We start from the raw sequence: 24798 nt of genomic DNA on the forward strand, positions 1-24798 counted from the left end.
CCCATTTGTGCTTGCGATAGGAATGATTGTTCCAGCCCCAAATAGGTATTATGCTGGAGAGTAACAACTGGATTGAACTTGCCTCCATTCATACCATTCTCCTTGTGCCAAGGTAGTTCTGATTTTCAGGGGCATTGTTGTATAGTGGAGACAGGATGGTAAAATACCTTTGTTTTGCAGATGTGAAGCACAAGTCCCTTCTCTCCTATGCTTCAGTAAAGAAGCTGATCATGACTTGGACTGTGGCCTCCAAAAATGCACATATGCATCTACATAATACAGTTTGATGACAAACTGGAGTGACCTTGGTTCCAGAGTGGTGGTGGCAGCGGCGGCAAAGGTTGAATGGCAAGACCCTGGACAGCTTCCCACATCTCAAGAGCCACCTCTCAATGAAGGCAGACATCAATCACGAAATTCATCACCGACCAGCACACCATTTGGTCATTTGAGGAAGAGTGTTTGAAGATCATGACTTCAAACCCAGCACAAAGCTCATTATCTACCATGCAAAAGTGATCCCTACCTTCCTCGATTGTTCTAAGACAAAGACCACGTACAGCAGGTACTTCAAAGCACTGGAGATACCATCAGCGTCATCTCTGTACAATCCTCCATATCCTCTGGCAGGGTATGCAAACAACTGTCAGCATCCCTTCCCAGGTCAACATTCCTGGCATTAAGCCCTAATTACACATGGTCAACTACAGTGGGCAGGCCACGTTACTGGCATGCCTGACTCCAATTCCCAAAATAGCCACTACATCATGGCAAAAAATTACCAGGTGGACAGAGGAAATGATGCAAGGACATTTTCAAAAAATCATACAATCCTTGCCAACTCATGGGAATCCTTAGCCCTGGTCCACAGCCACTCAAAATGGAGGGGGAGGATCTTGATTTCCTTCAGAAGCACACAAAACCATAGTGTAAATGGTACAAGGAATTCACCATCTCTTAACTAACCCACCCATCTGCCCCACTGGTAGTAGGGTTTGCAGGTGTCCACCTCGAAATCACAAAACTGGAATGGAAGCAATTCATCCCTTGAGCCTGAAGAACTGTCCAAGTAGTTCCAATGCTTGACTCATTTATGAGGGGTCAGTCTGAATGAGTGTTGGATATCACTTTTATTTAAAAAAAAGGTCCATTGTCAATTTAAGTGACCACCCAAAAAAAAACAGGATGACAAGAGAAGGCCACTAGATTAATGATTTGAAAATGACTTCAATTCCCTCCCCTTCAATTCCCCAACGGCTCAGGAGCATATGATGTGATAGTATACCAAAGAGATTCCCAGCTTCAACTTGCCAATTGCAGCAGCCTTGTGGAAGGGACCATCAGACAGGATTGGTGGTCCTGATTACATTTGTGTGATCTGTACTCACAAGATGAGAACATCTGAATCTTCAGATGAAACAATAAGGTTTGCTTTCTTTGCCTTTCCTGTCACAGCCAGGGTTCATGTGAAATACTGTGCCCACATAACTGATATTACTGACAATTCAGACAGACACACGAGAAGGGACGAGCAGTAAATTTGAGGGGAGGGGGAAAGAGTCTTCTTGCACCCCCACCTCCTCCCTCAATTCTGGAAGATCAGGTTAGAAAGTTAGACTTTTAGCTCAGCCACTTCTAGAATGGTAGTTATTAGAACCTTGCGAACAGGCCAATAAGCAAAGAGCTAGAGTTTCATTTGTACAAAATTGCTCTATTTTGCTGAGTAGTCTTAGCATCAACACATATGTAGATGTCCTTTTCTGTAACAGTTTTCACTTGTAGAGTACAACATGTTCTTCTTTAGACCACCAATTGTAGAGAATTGAAATCATGCCAGATTCACCCCGGCAAAAACTGATAATGTAAATCAGATTTTCTTTCTACTGCATTTTTGAAATAAACTTGTCATGTTGCAAAATAGCTGAAGGTAAACATTTTAAACAAATGACCTGAATTCAAAGCAACAAAGCAAGGTAGCCAAGTTTACAGCGATCGTCAAGCCTGAAGGGACCCAAGAACTAAGTTACAAATAGAACTGAGTTGATCAGTATATACTCCATATGTAACTGTAAACTGCACGTCAAAGCACCAGGTTTCATATTCTGAAATGAATGCAACTCATCGAGTAAAAAGTGAATTAGACCTATAAATCTTGCTAATACTTCACTTATCACAACCATTACAAAGGAGTTCAAATCAACAAAAAACATTGCTGCAGTTGTAAATAGCTTTTATCAGCTGACATGAAGAATATAGTTCATAGATTCAATTCTCATGATGGGTTGGAACCATCTAGCCTCGAAAGGCAGCAAAAGAAACACAACTGGGTCAAACACACGAGGGATGACCAATGAAAACGTCAACTTTTCATGACTGAAGAGCAACATCTGAGGATTCCCCGCCATTTGGTACATTATGCCGAAAACTATTAAGACAGACATTTATATAGCAGCAACAAGCAAATGTAGAGAAATAACCTCGATTCTAGGTGGATTAAAAGAAAATGGGACTGCAGGAATTCAGGATTTAAGAGCATCTTGGGACATTTACAATTACTTCTCTCTCTAAAAAAAAGGAACAGTGCAGCTCCCTCCCTGGAATCCCATTTGAAAACACGAAGCAGGTAGCTACTGCCATAGGAAGACGGTGGAGATAGTATTCAGGAAGGGGAAGATCAAATGAACTGAAGCATCTTCAATCAAAGATTTCTTGAACTTTGTTATGTATGTAATAAACTAAAATGGGTCAAGTTCAAAAAGAACAAAATGAGAATAGAACACTTACCAGTAATTAACTGCATAAAAGCAGTGTTTTGTTTTGAAAGCTATGTTTTGATTTTCTTTCCTTCATCTAAATCAAGCCTACAATATGGACTTTTTGCAGGTTATCTGGTTTTGGATAGCATCCACAAATTTACATTTAGTTTACACAAACTAACTTCAAGTGCAAGGGCCAAGACGGGTTATGAAAGCCAGAACTTTACTGAAAGCTGCATTCTGCAGGAGCTTACCATGCTACAAGTAATGAAAGAACTCTGGAAGTAATTATATACCATCCGTTTTACTGGCATTAAATTGCAAGGGTGTTTCCGTTTTCCTTTATCCTAAATACAGATATTTGAACATGATTGTGACCCTGAGTCAAGTCTGATGCAAGACATCATTTTAGCTGACATTGTGAAAAACGTGTCTTACAACCCACACTAAACAAGATTCAGCTTCCTTCTGAAATAAGGATGGTTTATACTCCTTTGATAAATAAGTACTTATACTTCAATGATCCAGGTTTGTGAATACATTAAATTAGGTTGAATTCCAATTAGTTGATTCCACAAAGTATTATTCCACAATTCCACTAGTGCAATTTCTGCTGGTAGAGGACTGGAAAATGGTGAGACACAAAAGTGGCAAATATTAAAAAGGGGAAAAAAAACATTGCTTCATGCAAGGTCTGTGGCTCATACTACAACTAATGAATGGTAGGGCCCTAGGGAGTATAAAGGAACAAGGGACTTTGGTCTACAACTCTAAGGATCCCTGAAGGTGGCAGCACAGGTAAATAAGGCATAGAGATGTTTGCCTTCATTAGCCAGGCACAGAATACAAAAGCAGGGAGGTAATGGTACAACTATACGAAACACTGGTTAGGCTAAAGCTGGAATATTGTATGTAGCTCCAGTTGCCACAGTTGAGTAAAGATATGACTGCACTGGAAAGAGCACAGAGATTCGCCAGGATGTTACCCAAAATGGAGCATTTCAGCTTTGAGGAGAGACTGAGGTGTACTTCGAGATGTACAAGATTATGAGGGACACAGATTGGATAGAGAGTAAGAAACTTTTCCCCACAGCAGAGGTATCCAAAACCAGACGGCACAGGTTTAAGGGGTAGGAGATTTAACAGGGGATTTTCAAGAAGAGTTCTTTTTTTCTACTCAGGGGAGTGGTTGAGACGGAGACTCTCAACATTTAATAAACATGTAAATGATCAACTCAAATATCAAGACATAGAAGGCTATGGACCAAGTGCTGGTTAATGGGATTAGTACTGACAGGCAACTGATGGTTGGCATGGAGATGGTGGGCCGAAAGGTTTATTTGGTACTGTACAACCGTGACTCTAATGGAAATTCTAGCCTTGATGAACTCTTCAAGTTGCTACAAATTCATTTCTAAATTCCACTTTACTCACTATCACCAACACTCGGCCATTTCACCATGATGTTTCTACTTGCTTGGGTGGTGGTAGGATGGGAGGGGGTGGTGATGCAGAGGGACAGGTCATGAGAACATTCTCCTTCACTCCAAATTTACCAAGAGTTCTTGTTGGTCAACCTTTCGAGCAAAACCATTTTCAGATGTTGCCAGCAGCTCAGAGCTTAGTCACCTAGTGGGAAAGCACGGATAGAAAGCAGCTTTTGTTGCACTGTGTACACTGGCACTGGACATTTCCAATGTTGCAATATTGTTCCTACCACCATGGATTTTTGGATGAAAAATGGAAATTACAAATGCCAAAATGAATTGGGAGAGTCAGTAAACCAAGTTAGCTACTTACATACAAGTAATACATACACATTATGTAATACAATAATCATTCTATAGGACATTTCAGGAACTGGGCATGTAACTCATCAAAATCTTACACGTACAACATGCTTGTTAACTACATTTTATAAACAGCATGGAGACGTCATCCTGTTTGTGAACCAAGTCAGTTGTGAACTTCCATTGTTCCTCTCCATTTCAATGCCAGAAAACGTATTGCATTATGTCACCATCCACTTTAAAGTAATGAATAAATCTTGTTGTTACTCTACTGTAACATAAAAGGAAACAGATTGCTGTGAATGGAACATTTTTTATTTGCACAATTGCTGTGTTGTCTACATCCTTTAAAACAATTCAAATATACTCATCTTTCTACTTGGGCTTGCTGCTTTAATTTATATCAAACAAATTAATAAACCAATAATTTTTGATCCCTTAGCCTGAAGAATAGGTCACTAACTGCTTATACTCACAAACACTAACCACCATCACCCCACTCCCACCCACCCCAAAGCCCCTCTCCATTTTCTTAGTTTCCTCATTAACTTAACACGGTCCTTTAAAGGATCAACGCTCCTAACAGAGGCAGACACAATGGGCAAGTCAGAGAATCACTATCACACCAGCATATAGATCAGCAGAGTTGATTCACCTACAAATGACTAAGGGAAAAGGGCTGGGATAGGAGGGTTAAGGCTACTGCAAGGTCGGACCACAAATGAACAAAGGTCTCATGCACCTCAAAAATCCAGATATCCTTCAGATCACATCAGAAATCATCCGGTTACTGCACAGCTTCCAAAATCTGAACTAGCAGCAGGATCCCTGGACAGTTTAGCAACACATCACATCTTTGCAACATAGCCGAACTGTTACATAGCTAAACATTTATCAGGTCTGAAATGCTGCTTTAACCAGCAGTTACCAATCTATTTTTACACCGATCATGCACCGTCTATTAAGCTGTTCAAAACAAATGCAAAATGCAGCTTGTAAACCAGAAGTTACTATCTTTTCATCAAGCCCAACTAAATATTAAAGATCTGTATTTGCTTTGTAACTACACCACATTCTAACTGGATATGGAATGCATGGAATGAAGTAGAGATCAGGAATGCAAACTGCCTCTGCTGACAATGTGTTGTGATCAATTTGCCTAGTCAGGAATAAGTGAAATCTGTTTTAGCTGTATGCTGTTCTGTATGGGAAAGTCATGGGAAAGGAGAAAGAAAAATGCACATAGCCACTCCAATGAATAAATGAACAAACAAAACCTGCTACAATTCCCTTACTAACTTGCATCGATGATCATCTCTAAGGATTATGCAATTTTTTGATACTGGTATTCAAAATTTAAAGTTTGTGTGGCACAAGTCAGGCATATCAATTGTCACCACTTTTGCCGTTTTTATTTAAGTGTTCAATAAAAAACATTTTAATTCAATTTCCAAACCCTTTGGGTTTTTCCTTCCCTGATCAACCACTATTCTCTCAAAATTCAAAATATCCTTTGCATTTTGACCAAATACAATATCTTGTGTTCAGCAGAGTACCACCTTAAAAGAGATGAAACAACAGAAGTTTAGGGTAGGAATTCTAGTGTTTACAAATGCATGGTCAAAGCCACATCTAGTTTCTTGTGAATTACACAATGGCCAATGCACAAGAAACTAGAATTCAGAAGCACAGAGCAAAGCTATGGGGGAGATTCGGACACGAAGATGACAATGTTAAACTGAGACACTGGTAGACTAGGGCATAATCCAGCTCAGTAAACACAGGAAAGGGTGACTGGAGGAATTTGACACTGGTTAGAATGTGAGCAGCAATATCTGAATAACAGGTTTACGCAGGAGGGAAGAGAAGGAGAGACAAGCAAGGAAAATATTGGAGAATTGAGTCAGGAGGAAACAAAAAGTACGCATCAATATTTTAGCAGCATAAGTATAATGATAGAGACATGCAACATCACAGAAGGGATAAATATGAAGGAGGAAGTACTTGGCATAATTTCAACTCAACATTTGGACATTACATCTTAAGATCATCATGTTCAGTCTCAGTTAATGGTTCAAAGCTGAAGGGAATTGCTGCAAGAGGACACGACTTCTGTATTGATAGCTTGAGATGGCACAGGAAACTTCTGTTCTGAAGAAACATGGGCATTAGTTGTTCAGAATAAATTTATCTTAAAGTTGATAAATGCGTATATTCCTAGCATCAATGGAAAGTTCTTCCTCTTTCCAATGTTTCCACTGTATTTGTGTTGGGAAGACTCAACACCAATAGTCTTGGGTTTTCCCAATATTTTACTAGGAAAGGCTACAGCTCTTACAGAACCCTTACATTAGACAAGCAATTGCACAGGGACAGTGTAAGCATACCAATTAGTACAATTTTCCCACCAAAGAACTCTAGGCCATCATTGGCTAGATGCACTTCAGATCTACAGTAATAAGTTTAATGTAATCAATCTACATTTATTCAGTGTTTAGCAACTTGTAAAAAATTGTCAAATAAGTTACCAATTACCTATATTGCTGTGATTGCTAGTGCAGAAAATACAAATTGAGGACTCTGTTTAGCTTTATGGATCTTCCACTTTATACTATTGAGTTTCAAATTTTACTTTTGACTATTATGAGCCAAATTTAAACACAGCACCTGAATAGACAAGCTGAGAACTTATCAACAGCCTGACACAGACTTGTTGGCGCTACAATATGTTCTAAGAGGGTCCAACAAAAAGTGTGGTTGACGTTCTTACCATTGAGTTTCCAGGCTCCCACTTGCAAATTAAATATTGGACCATGGTGAACCACATTCATATGACATACAACAGGCATGGCCATTTATTAAACAAAATGGAGCATCAAAGACTCTCCAAGCTATGTACCCAATGAGGCACAAACAACAAGCCACATTACAAACTCGTGCCCCTGAACTTGCATTTCGTGGAGGGACTGAAGCAATCCATTCAGCTGGCCCAGAATGGAAAGACTACCAAACCTCAGCAATGTTATTTAACCAGATCCTTTGAAATAAGTTGAAAACTTTGTCGATTAATAGCAAGGGAGGGTTTGTAAAGGCTGGCAAGGAGCCAAGACTGTCAACACAATTCTGGGTTTAAAGAAATATGCAAAAGCAAAAAACTCCTCAACTTTCAAGAAAAACGTTGCAAGTCACCCTGCAGGATTATTTTATTTCAAGGAGTGGCATTTCTGATTACATATTCTCTCTGTTGAAAACAAGATCCACGTAGTACACGGAGACAGACTGATCAGCATGAATTAAAGCAAAGATATCACTGTATCATTTACTGGAATAAAAAGGTACATAGTTTGACTGACATACCTTGTAGAGACCGCTCAGGCTGGTGTGGATTCTACATTGGCTAGGACAAATTCAATTTCATTGTAGCGCCCAAAGGTCAAGTTCTAGTCACTTGTGAGCGTAATTCTTTTTTTACGTGCAAAGCATTAACATCAGACACCACTTCATTTAGGAGGGAAAATACTGAATCTCAGAATATGGCACATGTTGAAATCTTCATTGTAGAAATACTTTATATAACAAATCCATGATATCCAAATGGGATTAAAAAGTTATTTACAGTTAGTTACCCTTCAGGTTTCATTATAATTAACAACTGGTTAGTATTTAAAACCACAGATTCTAGGCTTGAGAATATCTGAAGAATGAGTGCTTCTATATTATGTCATCTTCAGTAGGGGGCTGACCCAGATACCCACAGTTGTTGACACCCCCATATACAAGAGCACCCAACTGAGGTGTTCGGACTGCAGTGGTATCCCAACCCTCCTCTGGGAATAGACACTTCACTGCTCTGCATTGTAAATGCAGCAAACAAGTTCAGCATGTTAATACAATTCCATCATGACACCAAACTGCATCATGACAGGATTGTGACAGACTGGAATGGATCAGTGTCTGATCCTGGTGCCAATATTATAAAATAAAATTCCACATGCAATTAAAAGAATATTCTGCTTCAATGACTCTTCCAAGAACTGCACAAAGCAGCAGACAGGATATGGAACATGCCTGGTTCTGAGTGGTTCAGCTAATTTGTTAAGGCAATCTCCCAAGATTGCAATTTACATTCTGTTTCCATTTCTTCCACCATTGATAAAAAGTCCTCCAGAGGTTATGGGAGTGACACTTCCCAATTTTGCACATAGTTTATGTTCTTTGGGAAGGGCGATAATTTCAAACAGACAAAGCTATGCCAAATAAAAGGTCCACATAACCCAATCTACAACTGTAGACTAGGAATTCCTTCAGTTGCATCTACGGCAATCCAATTATTTTTTAAAAAATACTTATTACTTCCAGCCCCTCAACATCATTTCAAACTAGACAGCGCTACTTAAGATACTTGGCCACTTCCTCCCTCTGCACTTGCAATCCAAGGGGGGGGGGGGGGGGGGGGGGGGGGGCGGGGGACAGACAGGCTTCTACATTATCCCCAGTTCCATTTTCGCAAATTACATGCAACATAACTTGCAGTAATCTGCCACCTACTTTCCTTATCCCCCAAATGAGGAAACAGAACACCTGTGGTACTTCTAACAGATCACAACCTCTTATTCCTCAACAGCCATTTCACTAATATGTAAACAGGCATTGGGAAAAATCAACAAGACCACACTAAACTAAGCCCTCTCCACCACCAACATACATATCCATAAGTAATTGGAAAGAACCAAGTCTAATACTTGAGAACAATGAATTCCATCTTTTTGAGTCAGAGTTACTCAGCACAGATACAGGGCTTTTGGCCCACCGCATGTGCCAACCATCAAGTACCCATCTATACTAATCTCACTTACCAGCACTTGAGCCACTAAGGCATAGTAGGTTATGAACCAAGCCCCTGTCCAGATTCTTCTTAAATGTTGTGAGAGTACCTGCCTCCACCATCTTCTCAGGCGGTGCTTTCCAGATTGCAACCACCTACTGATCCCTTCTAAACCTTTCTTTAATCAAGCTCATGTGATTACCACCATCCCAAGCGATATCAACTAACTCAGCGCGCATTGGGAAATGAACACAAGATTCTCCACATCTTCAAGGCCAAGTTCCACCATCAGCCTTTGGCAGAGCTTACAAAAGGAGTTCTATAAACAGAACTCATATTTTGGAACCCTTGGTAAGCACTGCAACAACATGCACCGGGTATCTGAATAATTCCCTAGAGTGACAGAGGAAAATGGCAGGGACATTATTGGGAAACTTAAAATTAAGTAGTTTTAACTATTACATATCCAAAACCAGGCCAAGTTTACAGATTCAGAAACAGACATCTTCATTAAATGTGCAAGTTCTATATTTATTTTGCAAATAGTACAGTGCACAAAGGGGGAGCAGTACTTTACACACAGTACGACATGATGCAAAACCTAGATTAGCAAAAATAACATTAGTGCTCACAGCAATATCTGTCCAATCAAATTCTTTTCTCCTATAAAGTTTGATCAATCATTATAGGGCAGCAGCTCAAACAGGGCAAGGTATCAGAAGCTTGTTTTAAAACTGTATGCACTGGTTGTCATTATGTGAGCTAACCATAGGTGATATCCATAAAAAATGTGCTTAGTTTTTCCCCTTTATTTAGCTCCCAATCATTAATGCCAATTACATAATACTTAATGATACACATTCAACCCAACTTGTTGAATGCAATGGTGCAGAGCCATACCACAAGATGTACTTGCCTACTGAGCCACCAGCAGTTTTATTAACTAAATAATCTGCATATAAATTGCCTCAATGTCAGGCCAAGACAAGACTCATTGATAAAACTTCCCCTGGTCTACCAAAGAACTGAAAAGCCCCACATACTAACCAGATGCACAAGTAAAGGAAACTTTAGCAAATGATTACAAAATGTATTGGAGAATGGGGGAGGGCAAAACAGGAGAGAGAAAGGAAATCTTAAAAATTGTGTAAAACAAGTTTTTTTTTAAAAATTGGACAGTGTCACTTAAAAACTACATATATTCATACTCAATAATTCTCTCTCAGCAAACAAGCAATGTATAAAACAACATGTAGAAGATTCCATTCCAGAGGCTACATTGTGACACAGAAAGCAAGAAAGAAAAGCAACCCTATTGCCTCTGTTTCCATTTCATGGGTTCTAGCATTCAGATCTTAGCATCTGGTATCCTGACAACAAATGTATTCTTTCAGAATTCTTTTCTCTGGTTAATGTAAAAAGTAATATTTTCAAGTACATTAAAAGTCAACTGGATTTTTGTTCTAAGACACATTTGCCCAATTACCAACCACAATCTGGAAACATTTTTCTAGTGAAAGCCAAAACTGTACCATAACGAGTCTTATAAAATGGGAAAGGGTGGGGCAAATGATGGCAAGTTGCACTTGACCACTACACAAAACATAACAATGTCAGAGTATTTGAAACTTCTATGAATTTTTTTTGCTTAACTTTGTTTTCCAAATATAGGCAGTGTCAACATTTATTGCCAACTCCCATTTGCACACAGAGCAAGGTAGTTTTCTCTTCTTGAACAATCAATTTTGTGGTATTGCTCCCAAATTACTGCAATCGGAATGCAAAGAGTTTTGCAACTATCAAAGATGAAGAAATAGCTGTATGTATTCAAGTCAGATAGCATAATCCGCAAAAGTAGTGTTCCTGTTAATTCTTCTCTTAAGGAAGAGGTCGAAGGTTTAGGATGTGCTGTTGAATTGTTGCAACTCATCCTCTAAACAATAATCCAACCACAGTGGTGAAAAAGTTGGATATTGAGTACAGTGGCATGGATCACATTGTGTGAGATAAAGTAGCACTGTACACTGTTAATAAAGAATGACGATACCTCAGACTATGTGGGTGGGAAAATATACAGTCCCACAGTACAAACTGAAAAGGGAATCAAGCACCCATAAAGCAATGGTATGAGCAAGAAGCCAGACCGAGTAAAGTCTTACTGGAAATTGGGAGAGGGGGAAAATATGGTCTAGATATAGCAATGATCAAGCAGAAGGCATATCAATCTGCATACAGTGTTAGTATTTTTAAAAATTAATTAAATTATTGGTTATGGTGGATAAACATATCAGATGCTTGTATACTTCATAATCTTAATCCCTCCTCCTCCCCCACCCCTAAAAAAATTTTGTTGGTAGAAACACAACTGTGAGGCAAGGATTGTGACAGATTGAGAATTTGATAGCCTTTTTGTTTTGAACATGACTGACAGCAGTATGTGCACAGACAGTATTTACACAAGCATACTATTTGGTTAGGAGTTTTCTTTGGACCCAGGTTTTCCTGCAAATTTTACTTCAGTAAAACCAGTAGACAGACCCAATAAAGAATGTAAACTGATAGCAGAACTCAAGGACAGTCATTAGCACATGTGTAAATCCTAGCTGTCTCAGAAGTTGCTTGCCATTCAGGACACTCCAACCATTTCCATCTTTTGTAACCAATGTAGCCTATAAGTTCAGAGTCTCCAGACAAAACAAAACTTACACTTGAACATATAACCTGCTTGTTTTGGAGAATTGCTCACTCTCACTTTCCACATCATCATCACCCTGGTCTCCACTGAACTTCCTCTTGTTGGGGCTAATAGGTGGAGGTCCTGTACGATGGTTGGTGAGTGCAGAGGACACTGGGATCGACTGCATCCTACCGTCACTCCTTAATGCAGCTTCACCTGTAGATTAAATAAAGATTTTATTCCTCTCAAATACAGGTTGTAAGCACAATAAAACAGCTTAACATAATTTTTGTGTTATGTGAGAAGAATTTTTTTTAAAATTGCACCATACCTAACAGTGAGTAAAAATAAATATTAAAATGTTCATTATATTTTATTCAATATCTTACTGGTCATACCCAAGTGCCACAAAAGGGCAAGGATTCTTCCTGCTTTGGATAAAATCTGCTACTTCACTACAGTGTGAAATATAATTCTGCATCAAGTCACCTAGCGCTGTGGGAAATTGTGTTTCTCTTTCCGCACAATCAGGGCTGTAGCAGAGGAAAAAGCAGCTTGCCAAACTAAACTTTACTAGCTTATTGGAGACCGCCAATGTTCTACAGTACATCTACAGCACAAAAACCAAGCAGACTCACACACCCTGAATAGATGGGAAAAATAAGTGCATATACCCAAGTCTGATACAAGGCCCACACCTCTTCCTCAAACTACAAAAAAGGCAACGAGCTGAAAATTCAAGAGATTTATTGTTGGTAGTTTTCCCTACAGCATTCAGTCAGTGAAGGGAAACCACACTGTAGTTCACCAAACAAATGTCCTATTTTGCTGGCTGGGTTGTCTCCTCCAGTCTAACCACGCACCATGGCAACCGAAAATGACATCATGATTTTGGCAAGAAACCCTATGATAAAGCGAGACTTTAAAAAAAGGCTTCAGCAGCAGTTTGAATGCATTTAATTTAGTTTTTGTCTGGTAGAACCAGATACTATGCATTCCACACGCAGAATATTCATGTGACTTTTTACGAGTCATCGGCCTCATTACCAAGCAACTTTTTGAAACATTTCCAATTTTACTTTCCTGACGGCTTATTCATTTGAGGCAGCAAGAGAACATTTTACATGTATTTTCTTGCCCAGCTGAGCTGCTATGTATAGAATTTCCACCCTCTTCCCGGTGGAATTTTAACCTGATGTTTGCCAAGTTACTTATGCTCCCCAGGAAGGAAGTTCTCAACCCGCCAACAGATGTGAAAAAGCTACAAAAATAAAAATGTGCCTAGGCAGGACCCATCAAAGTGGTAAATGAAGGCAAAATAGGACTTGCTGAAAGTTTAGAAATAAATGAGGTTAAAAATTACTTGAAAATAAAATGGTTCTCAAGAGTTATGATTAACCTCAAAATGAGAAGTAAAAATTGCTTAAGGCATAAAAAAGTAAAGCCGAGGGAGAGCATCAAACAAGATGTTTAAGTGTTTTGTTGAGCCTCAAGGAGCCATATACAGACTAAAGCCACGTCCTCATTAATTATAATCCATCTTGAGCAGTACACATTAGGAAATCTTAAACATTCTGATTTATGAATTATCCCCTAATGATATTAAAAAGCCACCATTTCCAAACATTCCAGCCTACAAAGCCAAAAAGAAAATCAGGTCAAATGGATTTTAAGAGCATGGCACTAGGGCTACAGATTGGCATTCCTGCCACTGCAGGTCAACAGTGCTAACAAATCAAAACACACCTGTACAATGTAATGATCTGATAAATTCTTGGTTCAATGCAAGTTAACCCTCAATCACCATGAAAAGCAAAATGTCTCACACATCTGAGCCCTCAGCACATATTTCTGGCCACATTGCTTCTTCCACAACACTACAAATTATTATAACATACAAATCCCATTCTCAGCTGTGCCAGTAATTTGGCTGCATTCAGCAGGAAATGGAAGCAAACAAAAAAAAAGGGAGGCTATCAAAGTTCTAAATCAGCTCCAGGCGATTGAATTTGAGCAGACTGCAGTTACTATGATAGCCCTCAAAAGATACCACAGAAAGAAATGGAAAAATATCGCTGCAGTGCACACCAGCTGCCCTAGGAGGAATATTTGCATGTGTAAAACTCACTTAATACTAGAATGAGAAATTGTTTAATATTTTAATTGAAAGTCTATGTATAATTTATGGAATGATTTGTCTCAGAACTATTTATAATGGCAGCTGCTAACTTCCATATCCTGACCCATTTTTCTGTGTGGGAACTGGAAACTACGCCAACATGTCACAAAGGAATTAAGGAACAATGTCTCTAGGTATAACTTTTAAAAAAATAGAAAACCCATAAAATATACAGTACACAATTGATCTAATCTTTACATAGATGTTATACTGAGAATTTTGCATATTCAAAAGTATATCCAAAAATAACCCTCTGAAAGATTTGACAGTCTTAAAACAAAAGACATCTGAAACTTCAGACTAGAGTGCATAGATTTAATGTACAGGCGACCCCCACATTATGGGGGAGTGGGGGGGTTGCGGTCCTGGAAAATCGCCCATATCCCAGTTTTCCATAATGCAAAGCCACGTCGTATACACATGCCTCAAGAAACATTTCTTCCCCACCACCCCACCCCCAACTCAATTCCGGAAGAGCAAATTTTATCCCGTGTCTCAGACTTCCAGGTAGCGATTCGTTAATTCTCTGCAAGGGTGAATTTCTGTTACCCGAAAAGCCGCAACGAGGAGGTCACCTGAAATTGGTAGAAGCATTTGAGAGGAGTTATTTTTCCAGCCAGAGTATTGAAGGTCTGGCACTCTCTGCCTGGAAAAGGCAATGTATACAGAAACCTTCTCTACATTTAAAGTACCTGGTTGAATAATTGAAACTACAAAGCTATGAACCTAGAGCTGGAAAGTGGAAATGGTCTGAAGAGCATCTTTAGCCATCAATGACCTGACAGGACTAATGGCCTCTTTCTAGGTGGTAAAGTTCTATGATTCAAAGCAACCCGGGAAAAAAATGATCCAGATTTAAGGGACGTCTGCTTCAAAAGTTAATTATGAACAAATGGCACAAAATGAAAGAAGATTGATGTTTTGAACACAAAGGGACATACAAACACAATTCACTGAGATATTGTTGTCATTGTGACCTTTTTTTGACACCTGCTAGAGAATTTTAAGGATTTAGAAGTAGCCAGATGGTCACTCTATTTCCTTACCCCAGTTGTAGAAACCAGGATGCTGAATTTGGATTTAAATCCAGTTGTTAGATGAGAAAGCTCAGTTAAATTATGAGTCCCAACTTAACTGCCAAAGAACAACGTAATATTTGCACTTGGTTGCAAATCAAAATATAATGAGGAATTGTTTACATGGAAAACACATGGAAATTCTAGAGGCTTATGCATATGCATGAGTAAATTTTCAGTCTTAATTTTAGTTGCAGTTTAACAAAGCACACCGTTGTTCCCACCACTGATCTTTTTTCCTTTCTGCTTTGCCAGTGTCTGCTCCATTTAAATCTGATCCAGCTTTGTGGAATATGAAAAACACGGCTCAGATCACAGCCGATAACACTGAAAATGACCTCTCCTTTTATCCTTCTACAAGGAGATGAAGTCATGAACATAAAGATGTCAAGTCAGTTTGCATAATGTTGCAGATCGGGTTTTACTGGACAGGATTCCTTGGGCTTAAGTGGATTTTGCTTCCCGCCAAAAATGATGTGCAGTAAACAAAGAATAGAAGTGTAAAAAGGTAGAACAGAAAAGTAAACAGTTAATCAACCAACAGCAATGGAATTACATAGTCACTTAAAACAATTCCAAATTTTGTGGTTCAAATATTTTTAACATGAAGAGAAAACACTCAAATATATTTCACTAACTCACTACCAAAATACCTAACAGCTAATGATGTAGTTTAAGTGTGGGCACGACTGCAATCCAGGAAAACAGCCAAATCAACCTGTGTTTAGCAAGATCCAGAAAACAGCACTGAATTAAGATCAGATAAACTGCTTTAGGAGGCAAGTATGATCACATAATCAAAGACACCAATTTTGTTTGCATAATTTACAAACAATCCTTAAGCAAACTTTTCAATTGTAAGTTACATTATAATTTTAAATAGTTAGATGGGGAAGATGAATAAAAGCTGACCTGGACTAGCACTTCTGGTCCAGACCCTAGTCTAAAGCACCTGAAACTGTTATTCAGAAATGATCACACCAGCACAACATTAAAAAAATACCAGAACACCAAGATAATCTTATCCCTGACAGAAAAACAAAGTTCAGCCATCAGCTTTTTCCATAAGAAACACAAGCCCACAAAACTTCCTTACATTTTCCCTATACACATTCAAGGTATTATCACACCACCAGACAAAATAGTTAAATCAGATCAAGTGCCACCAGCTTGGCAAATGTGCCACGAGAAAGCTGGAAGTTCCGACAAAGGGTTAAATGTAATGCAGTCTACAGCTGAAAAAGTGTTGCAGTGCTGAACATTCAAATAAAGGCAATTTATCTCACGTCTCCAACAGAAAATTGTTTATGGCATTGTAATGTAACCCAGAACTCCAGTTACAGATGTTTCCCTATATTTTTGTACCATCTTTAAACTAAGCCTCTCACACCCCTTTCCAGCAGCTCTTGAATTACTCAAGGTTCATCATTTTTTTCAGCCCCTCACAGTATACTATTCCTCAGCCAAACTCCTTTTCTCCTCCCATCACAAAAGTTCTCGACTGATGAACTGAAGATCTCCAAAATCACGTTCACCTGAATCAGAACGTAACCTAATCAATTATCACACTAGTAGCAAGCATACTGGCCAACATTTGAGTTCCAGCTCAGTTGTAACTTTAGAAAATACCCTGAAGACAATTTCTAAATTCAATTTACTCTCCAGTTCATCCATTCTAGTTATTGCAGTTCAAGGCCAAGGAGAGAGACACAGAAGGAGCAGATCATCACAAAAGGATGCCTCCTGTCGTTTCAGCCATCTGGACACCCACACTAAACAAACGGAGAAGAACCACTACCAAAAGATGTTGCCCTCACCAATGAGATTGCATTATTTTCTAGAACAGAATCAGCAGAAGAGCTAAAGAATGACAAATCTATTACCCTACATGTTATCATGTGTCATTTTACAAATTCCATTTTCACTGCACTGAATGAGCTCAAAGAAAAGCATTTGCACAGGGTGGGGGGGGGGGGGGGTGGGGGGAGAACAAGATGCAGATGTTGAAGCTCAAAATTCACTGAGTATCAAGTGCCTGTCATTTGACACGGTGCAGCAGTGCAGGCAGCTGGTACAGAACGGTTCTGGTACATAGCCTTTTCACCCCTGAGCTACTGGCTCAGCTTTAGTAATGGGCTTTTGAATGCTTGCATTCTCATTATACACACACACAAATACTGAAACCTGGATACCGGAATTAAAACAGGCGTGACTACTGAAACAGGACTATAGTTTCAGCAATTTTGATTCATTTTCTGAATCTATTAGTCTGGGACCTAACCATCTCGGAATATTAAATTAAAATTAACATGTTTAGTTTAAGCCTTAAAGCACATAACCATTTTTCCATCTTAAAGTTCAATCGTAAAAACATCATCTGACCATTTTAAGTACAAAATACCGAGTGCCTTATTCTTAATTTGTCCCTTTCCCTGTCAATATGTATATAAATTTGTACATCTATTTGAAAAGTATTTCAATAATTGACTATATTAACTTTAATCATATTTTGTCATTGTGCTTGTGTAACAATCCTTTCAAAATAAATTGAAACAAAGTTCAAAATAAAATGACACTGACATAATCAGAACTTTCATAAAAGGAGCTGTTCATATAAAGCTTTAAATTTCAATGAAGGGGCTTGAAAATTACAATGAATGCAGCTGATTAATGAAAACAACTTTAATTCCCACTTTGAAAATATCTGTGTCCAAAACAATTAAAATTCTAAGTGCTATGTAAAGAAATGACCAGAATTTAATCAAACTTTTCTGCTAAGAGACCAAGCAGAAGAGACCAACATATGGAAGATCATTTATGACAATTATATGTGGACCAAACCAAAGTGACCTCTGGCATTGCCATCAATGTTACTGAGTTAATGTTTGCTGAAAGAGGTTGCTTCCAGGTCACAACAGCTGCTAACACAGCAGCAGAAGATAAAAAAAAGTGTACCCCAAAATTTCATCAAAAGACCAAAGAATAAAATCTGATTATGGATGCCATATCCACATGAATAACCCAATTCCTCCCATTAAAATTTACTTCCATCTTTGATTATTCAAATATGATAGCTAAGTTTCTCCAACATTTTGCAAAATCACCTTTGACAAAACTACATTTTGTTTGGCATCAGTGGGCTATATCAAAACTAAATTTCAAACTGAATACAAGCCTCAATACTGTAAAAACCAGAATGGGAATGTCAGTTATAACAAAAAGGAATAAAAATAATAATAAGAACAGATTGCAGTAAATTTGGCTGACATCCTCTATTATGTTGAATCACACTAACAACATTTTAACCGAGGTTCTAATTTTATTGATAAAAATAAATTTCTAATGGAAATTGACCATGACTGATTTACAACACATCTTGATGTGGTCATAATAAATGCTCACAGAGAACTATGGGTACATTATTTTTTGTGGAAATTCCCAAAAACCTTCCACGGTATTTTGTGGAAAGAAATGTACATGGAGTGAGATCAAGGCTGCCAAGTTCAAAATAACAGGGAAATAAAAATCTTCATAAAGTTATTAAATCGTTTGTCTCCACTAAAGATCACCGATTTCATCCACAGAAAACTACAGTGCTTGCATGTAAAGTGAATAGTAAAATGCACCTAAGAAAGGAATCAAACTTCGTGAACATTAAGTTCTGCCTGGAAGTTAATCATTTAAAGCAGAAATGCTGCTTTCCTTTGTTCCTCACTCGTCTCAAGTTTTTATTTGCGTTCAGGCTATTACAGTAGTAATTAATTAACTGCTGCAGCTTTAAAACAGGACCAGAAGGCTTCTTAAAGATCTGCAACATTATCTGAATCTGCAGGTCAAATGCTCAGACATGCTTTAGCAATTAAGTTTGCTTTATATTTTTAATGAATGAAGTCCAAAAATACGCAGCTTGAATTGATTTACTAACGCAAGCGTGGATAGTACTGTACCAAATGTGGTTTGTGCAGTACTTGTGCCAAACAGCTTTAAACCAGAATTGCTTTAGGCTGCAAAATCAAGCCATTACCACTCCTTTAAACAGCACGTAGAGGCAGCTTAACAACACAAGTAGCCCGACAGTGACATTGTGGGTCATCTTCAATCGTAACTGAACTCTCGAGAGTAATGCAAAACACTGTGTGCAAAATCTTTTAAACCAAACGAAAAAGGACTAAGCTATAATCAATCCGAGCAAACGGATTCCTTTTGGCTCGACAATCTCTTCCAACGTTGGAGAGAAGAGGCACATCCTTCAATGTCAAAACTTTCTCAGAACTACACAGGAAATGATAAGCTAAACAAAGAGTCAGACTGTGGAAGTACAACATGGCTCCTCAGACAGCCAGCAAGTTCTCTTTGTTAGCATGGCTGCAATCTCTTAGGGCCCTGGGCATAGCTTTTTCACCAGCAAAAAAAATGAACACGAAATCAAGACAAGAAAATCAACAAGTTTAAAAACTGATACTAAACATAAGAACCAAATAGAATCAAATTAATTTATATCCTGGTCCTGAATAAAGTGGAACATTCAACAATCAAGAAAAAAAACTGACAATGCATTCAAGTACAGCAAAGACCGAAACAAGCTGGAGTTTTTTTTTACCTTCAAAGCAAAGGATGCCAATATTGTTGCTCATCTTGTCCAAGTACTGATAGTTCAACAGGTCCATTTTCTTAAGTAGCATTTACTGGATAGCAAAAAGACCAGCTGTTTGCTTAACCAGATAACGCGCTTCAGACTAGCTCCTGGCTGTGTTTTTCTCTCTCTCTCTCTCTCCCCAAAGCCGAAGGCCCCAGCCTTTCAGATATATTAAAAAAAAGTTGTACCCTTCTAGAATACTGAGTGGGGAGAGGTGGGTTTAAAACAAAAGAAAGGACTGGTTTCTATTCCCCTCCCCTCACAGGGAAGAAACTCTTGAGTTCATGGTTAGAAGGCTCAGTTCTGACGGAGACAAAACACGCCAGCTCTCCTCACAGCCCGCTGCAAGTTAACTGCACAGACATGCAGGATATGCTTGGTATGACTCGAATGCGAACCAGCTTCTTCTCTGTGAGCGGGCAGCCGACCGGGCATGCTCAGTGCGGCCCCCGAGCGCCTCAAATGGCACGGCTCCCCCCTTCCCTTCCCCTCCCCTCCCCTCCCCTCCCTCCTCTCTGCACACGAGCAGGCTCCAAATGCTGGAAGTGGGAGGGAACAGGCCGGGGTGGGGGCAGAGAAACGGGGCAGTGTTCGCCCTGCCTTCTATTTCAAACACTGCTGGCTCTGCAAGAGAGAGAAAAAAATTACACGCAGCAGAGAGATTTTGCGAGCACAACCTTTGCATTTTTGCACACTTGATTTCAGTATTAAAACTCATATTTGCAGAAATATTAACTTACTGCAACTAATGTTTTTTTTAAATAAAAAAATGTTTACAATAAGAGCTCTGGCAAGACAACACCTGTTTGGAAATGTTCCCAGATACAGACAGGCTTGATCCAGTGTTTTCCACTACACTCTGCATTTCTTTCTCCTTTATTATTTTGTCCCTCCGCTCCCTTTAGGTTTTCTCATCAAGCGCACTAGCGAGTAACCAATAAGTAAGACCGTCTGAAAAGTTGCATTCAGATCTCTGAAACGATTATTTAGTTATCTACTGAAAGAACAGGAATTGGTCTCTACTAAAACTTCACCATAAGGCAGAACTGAATGAATTGTAAGCACAGTCGCCCATTCCTGACGATTAGAGGAGTTTAAAAAGGTGCATCAGGTCCGATGGTCAATGCACGGATTCTCAAAACTTTAATTGGAGCAAAAAAAAAGCTGGAGACTGGAAGTCCAAAACGAAATCAGAAGGTGCTGCAAGTACTCACCGAGTCGAACAGTATCCATGAGGAGAACAGACTGAACAATGCAGGTTCATGTGAACTGGAAAAGATATTTCTGCTTCCCAAAATTTTAACTTGATTAAAAAGGAGAGGAATGTGAAACTCCAGTATTAGTTTAAGTACACACTGAGGTGTATATTTGTTTTTGTTCGTTATTGAATTTTTTACTAGACATTGAGGTCTGTGTTCAAAATCCAAACTACAATGTGTACAAGGAACAAAAGATAAGATATTCATTTGAAGCATTTAGAATATTGATTTTTAGAGTCATACAGTTCAGAAACAGACCCTTTAGCTCAACTTGTCCATCAGCTACCATCTATGCTAATCCTATTTTCCCGTACTTGGCCCATAGCCTTCTATGCCATGGAATTTCAAGTGTTCATATAAGTACTTCTTGCATGTTGTGAAAACACCTGCCTCCACCACCCCCTCAGGCAATGTGTTCCAGATTTCAACCATCCTCTGGGTGAAAACAATTCTTCTTCAAAACTCTCTGAAATCTCCAACACTTTGCCTTAAACCTATGCCCTTTGGTTATTGATACCTTTGCTAAGTAAAGAATTTTTCCACTGTGTATCTTTGCCCCTCAATATTGTAAACCTCAGTGATGTCTCCCTTCAGTCTTCTCCACACTAAGGAAAACAAATCCAATCCATTGTCTCTCCTCACAACTGAGGTGCTTCATCCCAAACAACATCCTAGTGAATCTGAACTCCAACGTAATCATATTCTCCTCCTAGTGTGATGACCAGAACTGCATGCATTACTGCAGCTGTAGCCTAACTAATCTTTTATATAGTTGTATCACAAGCTCCTTGCTCTTATATTCTTTGCAAATATCTGTTTGCAATGTGATCTACCCTTGCTACTGCCTTCAGTGATCCTTGGACATGTACCCCAAGGTCCCTCTGAACTTCCTAGGGTCCATTGTGTATGAGCTAGCCTTATTAGTCCTGCCAAAATGCATGATCTCAGATTTTTCAAGATTAAATTCCATTTCCCATTGCTGTGTCCATTTTACCAACTCATCAATACAAGTGCGTATCCAAAGACTACCCCTCCTGCTATCAACACCACCGATTTTTTTGTGTCAATTGCGAACATCTAATGATAGCTCCTATACTCACATGCAGATCATTAATGCAACTAACATACAGCAAAGGTCCTAGCATCAATTCCTGTGGTACACAACTGATCACATACGATTCTAAAAGGAATTTAACCTATGACTAATTCAGAAGAGTATTAAACATTACAACTGTAATAAACATTACAATTGTAATAAAAATGTTCAAATACAAATTGACCATGCTTCTATATATAAAAAAATGGAGCTTTTATAAAATGAGAAACAAGCCCTGTTGAAGTGTTTGAGAGTGAATGTTGCTGTGTCAGTACATACAACAGGCTATGTGGTAAAAGGTCATTAAACAGTGCAAAGTAGATATGTTAAAACAGAATACTCAAGTCCCCAAACCAACACCTTTCGGCCTTACATTTCTAGGGTTCAAATCCAAGGCTTTTGAAAATATTTTGCCATATACATAAAAATAATTAAGTTATCTAATGTATATCAACATTTAGTTAGAAACATAGACCAGTGGATCAGGGATCAATCCTCCACCACCACTGAGCTGGATGATCTCAATTCATTTGCTGCAGAGATATCACAACCATCTTCAGAAGCTTTCGGCTAGACCAATAAGTGTGTCATTATGTTGATCCCAAAGTCACCAAACAAGAATCACCACAGGTGCTCTGCATATATATGGTCCTATTAAACTAAGAGAATCCAAACAAACAACAAATTCCCAATAAAATTAAAGCGAACCTTTCCAACTGAATCCCAATGTTGTTATCAGTGTCAATAAAACATTCTTGCCTGGATGTTTAATTGCATAATGTTTTCCCCCACCCCCCAATTATGCACTTGAAAATAGATTTTTCCCTGAGTGAAACACGAAATCAACCACTTCTGGTATGCTTTGCACTACTGGAAAAAAAATCAAACCAGAAGTTCCTGTCACAAGCAATCCAGGTGATTCTAATGCAATTTCCATATATGCTGCATGGCAGGACCTGCAACACTCCTTTTAAAGAACTGCGGAGGAAGTCGAATCATGCTGGGACACCCCCCCCCCCCCCCCCACCAAATTTCCAAGCAGTTCCCTGATCCTGCAATTTCAACTCGCCATTCCACCCCCACCAACCACATAATTTGTCAGCCTCTAATTACTCTTCCCAACCTTCCAGATATGCTCAAAGGCCATTACATGGCTTCCAGCCACCAATTGCACCAAGTACTACCATCAAATGTTGGATTCCCAGGCCAGACTCAGGCTGAATTCCTGAGCCCAGCTAAAACAGTTGTCCCACCACACATGCACCATTCTAGCACACCCTTTGGAGTACACAGGAATTTCTTGGCTCTCTTTTTGAGGTTGCTATTGGTGCTCTTATACTGAGGTGAATGGCTGGGAATATCATAAAATCAGGGATAATGCTCCTATTTCCAATTCAACAGCTCCTGGAATTCAGAAAAACAAACTAAACAGAAGTGAGGAAGAAATCTGGGAGCTAGTCTGTGATTTACTTCAGGATAGAGAGGTATTTTAGTAAGTTTGGGGAAAAAAAAAGCAACTGACATAAAGATTAATAATTGTTGTAATTTAATTGGTACTTTTCCAATAGCTGCCAACCACACTTCCAATTTTTCACTAAATCAGCAATACTTGAGATACGATAGAGAATGGTATCAGATTGTTTGATCATGACCTGATATGGCAATCCATCATCATCTACTCACATATATATTTTCCCCAGTGATTATTCCAGCAATTTGAACTGAGAATTCTGGGCCATTTTTCTTACCCATTTTACCCCAGGAGAATTGGGACCAGGATTGACCAATCATTTGCCTTGATTGCAATAAGTGGATTTGTATGGACCATATCCTCACCAGCAGTGCTTTTAGCTCCATGTCCACTAGGTTTATGCTTAATTCTTCTAAAAATAGTTTCTATGCTATTCTTATTTTTTTGCAATGAGTTTTCTCTGGCACAAGCATTTAATGACAACAATTTGTGAATTCTAGGGTAAGTACGTTCAGTTTTTGAAATTACTGTAGGGATTAATTGGAATGATTTTTAAAAAAATTATAGATAAATCTGTTCAAAAAAAATACTTATTCTTATAATTGGGGGGGGGGGTGGGGGGGAACAATTTTCTGGATTTACATAAACATTTCCATGTCACTGAGAATGTGCTCAGTAGCATAACCTAGAGGCAAGATGGTAGAATTACAACAAAATATGCATTCTGGAACATTGATCCAAAAGGATACCAATTAAAAATGGCAATAGCAATATATCAATAGGCAATTAAGTCAAAAGTTCTGTGATATCAAAATAGGATTTTTTTTAGTCTTCCATATACTTCAATAGATTTTTATGCTACATTTTCTAATCTTAACTAGTTTGTGGTATATCATTTAAAAATCATTTCAACATAGGCAATGCTGTCATACTTGACATGTTAAAATATCAATGCAAGGACTATCAATGTTCCTTTCTGCGGTAAATATGTTGCCCAACTTTGAAGACCAAACCAATTCCATAATTTTGCTTA

The 24798-nt window shown here is 38.7% G+C and overlaps 1 protein-coding gene across 3 annotated transcripts in view; it reads right to left on the minus strand.

Moving 5' to 3' along the window:
• vgll4b (vestigial-like family member 4b) overlaps window positions 1-24798 on the minus strand; it is a 105057-nt gene that overhangs the window by 18732 nt on the left and 61527 nt on the right. For 2 of the 3 annotated variants that reach the window (XM_052017364.1, XM_052017366.1), the window contains one exon: window positions 12078-12264. In XM_052017364.1, the coding sequence (XP_051873324.1) occupies window positions 12078-12264 (187 nt within the window). Of the gene's footprint in view, window positions 1-12077; window positions 12265-19903; window positions 20523-24798 lie in introns of those variants that run through there. The other variant, XM_052017365.1, reaches the window with a different exon arrangement.

Source organism: Pristis pectinata, chromosome 6, assembly GCF_009764475.1.
Source record: "Pristis pectinata isolate sPriPec2 chromosome 6, sPriPec2.1.pri, whole genome shotgun sequence".
Lineage (NCBI taxonomy): Eukaryota > Metazoa > Chordata > Chondrichthyes > Rhinopristiformes > Pristidae > Pristis > Pristis pectinata.